Genomic DNA, 4,777 nt, shown 5'->3' on the forward strand with positions numbered 1-4,777 from the left:
CTCTTCCGCTGCAATTCGTCGAATCTCAGCCTCAACATCCCTATCTGCTTTCATGCCTTCAGTTTGAGGGTCAACCGGTCTTTGCATCGCTAAAAATTCTTCCTCGCTTCCTCCAACAGTTCACGAGCTGCCACAATATTCTCTTCCAACTTTCCAGAGTTTATCAACGCTTCTAAGGCTAGACAATTGATTTGGACTTTAATCATCCCACTCGTTGCATGGCCACCACATGCAATTTAGATAGAGAACCACTGAGCTTTAGCTACATTAGCTTCTGATATTAAACTGTGCTATCTTGTACTTTTACAAAAAAAAGAAAAAAAGAAAAAAAAAGGTACATGAAAACCCTCTGAACCCGGGGAAAATTACATAAGACTAGAAAGGGTACTCTTTCTTTTAGCGACGACACTTGCAGCATTCGATAATATCCAGGAAGAGCATTATGTAGACATACCTTTTCAGGAGCCTATGGAATAATTGGTTGTATTGTGATTAAATTCCTTCAGTAACAGTTGTTAAGAACAGTACTTGATTCAGATGAAAGAACCTGGATAGAAGAGATTTCTAAATCCCAAGGAGCACCTGCTCATCCCAGCGATGAATACCTTAATAAAACAATTAGAAAAGATGGAGAGGTTGTTTGAGTGCCACCATGGAGAGATGTTAAAGACTAGTAATGGAGCAATTAAGAAATTGTCGATTGATGTTGAAAGTATTGTTGATTTGCCAAAAGAGGTAATAGGTTATTATATATACGATGTGGACTGATTTTTTAGAAAATTTCAAAAGTTTTAAGGTAATGTGTGTAAGATATGTGAGCTTTGTATTATTAGATGACAGTGTCCTTATATTGTATATCTATTATCACAAATATGCCTTATATACGAAGTTTTCAATATCATTTGACAATTTCCTTTTAAAGGAATATCTAGTCATTAACTCACAAGCTGTGATGTTTAACTATTTATGATTGATTATTGTAAGCAATTTTGATTAATTCATTTTCAGTCAGATATTTCTTTATTTTTTTAACAAACTAAAACAAAATTCTAAGCAGTCATCCCAAATAAACGATGAATAAAGAAATTCTCTCTCTCTCTCTCTCTCTCTCTCTCTCTCTCTCTCTCTCTCTCTCTCTCATTCACACACAGAAGTAAAATGAAACTGAGGTAGAGGAAAAGGATTGAGATTTAATTTGTCTTTACTGGTAATAACTTTAAAGTTTTCTGGTTATCTGTCAAAGAAATTTTTCTTCACACCTATTTGTGAAGCCATTAAATGCCGATACAGATGAAAAAAGGATTTCCCATGGAGGATTGGAAAAACGGGGTGGTTATGGAATTTAGAATTTTGTAGGATCTTCTGATTACCTTTAGTCTTTCAGACACATGCTAATCCTTTTTTTACTTGACCATGTAAAAGGAAAATCATCCACGAAAGCCAAGAAACCCAAATCTGTATGAAATAATATCTTTCAATTATACAGGAGAGGAAAATAGAGTTAAGTATTTCATTCCCATATAGGTTAATGGCGGCACGTACCTGACATGCCGCCAGATGACGTCAGATCTTGACCGTGGGTCGGTGCTTGACCAGACCTCACATATATATAGACCTTGCTAAATATGGTCTGGAGTGCATTGGCCAGGTTCAAGGATCTCAGTACAATAGTCAGGAAATTTGTCAATTTGCATACTCTTCATTGTGCTATACTTTTTTCTTAAAGTAACAAACCTTTATTTTTAATACCAATAAAATTAGTTATTTAATACAAACCCATAGCATTTAGTTGCTTGTCAAAGATTTATGATATGAGGAATGATGTATGGATAGGTGGGAAGTACCAGTCCTTTTTCTGTTTGTGCATTGATTGACCAGATTTATGTGTCTGTATTATTCACCCGTCAATGAGACTGGAGTTATTCTTACTTGTCGGGAAACAATATTCGACAAATTAGGAAAAATTATATTTTCAGAAGGCATTACTAAAACAAGAATTTTACTAGTACAGTAGTACCTATTTTTACTTTTGGTTCTATATTTCATACTTATATAAGCAAGAATGTCAGCAATTAGAAATATCTTAAATAAAACTTATTGTACACAATTGGTAATCAAAATATATCTTTAAATATAAGAAAATCATTAATCACCATACAAAAAATAAGTAACATAATCCATTCCTATGGCTTGAACATCTCCTTATAATACCACTCAGGAAGAATGGCCCGATCAGGATCTTTGCCCAAATATCTACACGTTATATCACCACCCACAGTCAATCTTTCAAATTTATAAACCACGGTCGGATCATCAACAATAACTTGCTGCTTTACAAATGTTAAAAATGCATCCAGAAAATTCACCATGATATTTGATTTCCAGTGGGCCTGCAAAGAGAAAAAACACTATGTTGTATTTATTAACAATAAGTTGACTATTGCAATATTCAAAATAAGCATACCAGAGTTTTTTATTTTTTTCAATACCAGCAACTGGAAATCCATGACTATTTTGATGTCAAAACATTTGAACAATTTATACAATATATACTTCATGAAGAAATCCATCAGATATCTATTATTATTATTATTATTATTATTATTATTATTATTATTATTATTATTATTATTATTATTATTATTATTATTACTAGCCAAGCTACAACACTAGTTGGAAAAGCAAGATGCTATAAGGGCTACAACAGGGAAAAATAGCCCAGTGAGGAAAGGAAAAAAGGAAATAAAGAAACGATATAAGAAGTAATGAAAGATTAATATGAAATATTTAAAAAAACATTAACAACATTACAAGAGATAAATTCATATATACCTATAAAAAGACTTATGTCAGCCAGTTCTACATAAAAAAACATTTGCTGCAACTTTGAACTTTTGAAATTCTACTGATTCAACTACCCATATAGGAAGATCGTTCCACAACTTGGTCACAGCTGGAATAAAACTTCTAGAATATTGTGTAATATTGAGCCTAATGATAGAGAAGGTCTGAATATTATTAGTATTACGAACAGGATGGAACTGTCCAGGAAGATCTGTATGTAGAGGATGGTCCGAATTATGGAAAATATTATGCAACATGCATAATGAACTAATTGAACGACGTTGCCAAAGATTAATATTTGGATCAGGAATAAGAAATTTAACAGACCGTAAGTTCCTGTCCAACAAATTAAGATGATAATCAGCAGCTGAAGACTAGACAGGAGAACAATGCTCAAAACAAAGTAGAATGAAAGAATTAAAACACTTCTTCAGAATAGATTGATCACCGAAAATCTTAAAAGACTTTCTTAATAAGCCAATCTTTTGTGCAATGGAAGAAGACACAGACCTAATGTATTTCTCAAAAGTAAACTTACCGTCGAGAATCACACCTAAAATTTCAAAAGAGTCATACAAAGTTAAAGAAACATTATCAATGCTGAGATCTGGATGTTGAGGAGCCACTGTCCTTGACCTACTTACAATCATACTTTGAGTTTTGTTAGGATTCAACTTCATACCACATAATTTGCACCATGCACTAATTCTAGCTAGATCTCTGTTAAGGGATTCAGCAAACCCAGATCTATATTCAGGAGATGGAATTGATGCAAAGAGAGTAGCATCATATGTATACGCAACAAACTTGTCTTCTAGGCCAAACCACATGTCATGTGTATTTAAGATGGAAAGTAATCGGCCAAGAACACTACCCAGAGGAACACCAAATATCACATTCCTATACTCACTATGGAGCCCATCAACAACAATTCTTTGCGATCTATTTCTTAAAAAATTCAAAGATAATGCTCAATGTATTTTTTTTTTCAACTATTTCATCAAATACGTGTTTCATCTTCTCCATTCACGTATATTATCAACTTCTCTGTATCTTAAAACTGTCCAATAATTTCAATCCCTAGCTTTGGTAGAATTCCAACATTAATTTACCCTACTGATTTCTATCTATGCCATATCTACCGGTAATATCCTCAAACCAGCTGTGTCCGGTTAGGTCTCCTCTTATCACAATCCCATCTGATTGTGGGACTTTTGTTATAGCATCTATTAGTCTTCCCTAAGATTCTATGGTTCTTCTGATTTTCCTGACTGGCAAGTTTACTGCAAATATGTGCATTACATTTTTTCTATTGATAATTTGAATCTTCACTAGTCTTTTATTTACTTTCCCATCTTCCATCACATCTCAAGATACTTCATCCCCAGTCATTGTGGCCACTCTTTTCTGATTTACCAGATTTCGTATTTCTGTGTCATGAAGAGATCTTTTTTTATGGGACCAATCATTTAAACCTTACTTCCTGACCATAACAATTATCAACGTTTCTTCTTGTCAAGAGTTTCTTCCACTTCCTTACTATTACAGTATTGTCCCCACATTTGTAGTAATCATGTTCAATAACCTTTCCCTACTTTCATCTTCCATGGGATCCTTTGAACCTTCAACCACTTAAAGACTGCAGGCAATGGGGTCATTTAATTTAGAGAACGAATTTTCAATTTTGGAACCATTTCCTTTTTGTAAGTTTTGTAGGCCTTTACTGATGAACACAGTCTACTGGTTTTCTTCCAGATATGGAATTAGCTGTTTTGTCATTAATTCATATGGAGTTCTATACCCCATATGCTCGGAATTATGACAAGGATGAAAGGAAAAAAAATCATCATATTCAGCTTTGTCTGTTGTGTAAAGAAATAAAATGTAAAATCAATATGCCAAACTACTCAAATTATGTTTAAGTGAAAGAAAA

General features: G+C 33.4%; 1 protein-coding gene across 1 annotated transcript in view; it reads right to left on the reverse strand.

Moving 5' to 3' along the window:
- Positions 1–1,997: 1,997 nt before the first annotated feature.
- Positions 1,998–4,777, reverse strand: part of LOC137619478 (decapping and exoribonuclease protein-like) — a 153,248-nt gene continuing 150,468 nt past the window's right edge. The window contains exon 8 of the mRNA XM_068349539.1: positions 1,998–2,390. Within this exon, the coding sequence (XP_068205640.1) occupies positions 2,184–2,390 (207 nt within the window). The 3' untranslated portion in view covers positions 1,998–2,183. The remainder of the gene's footprint in view (positions 2,391–4,777) is intronic.

This window comes from Palaemon carinicauda, chromosome 26, assembly GCF_036898095.1.
Source record: "Palaemon carinicauda isolate YSFRI2023 chromosome 26, ASM3689809v2, whole genome shotgun sequence".
NCBI classification, from domain to species: Eukaryota; Metazoa; Arthropoda; class Malacostraca; order Decapoda; family Palaemonidae; genus Palaemon; species Palaemon carinicauda.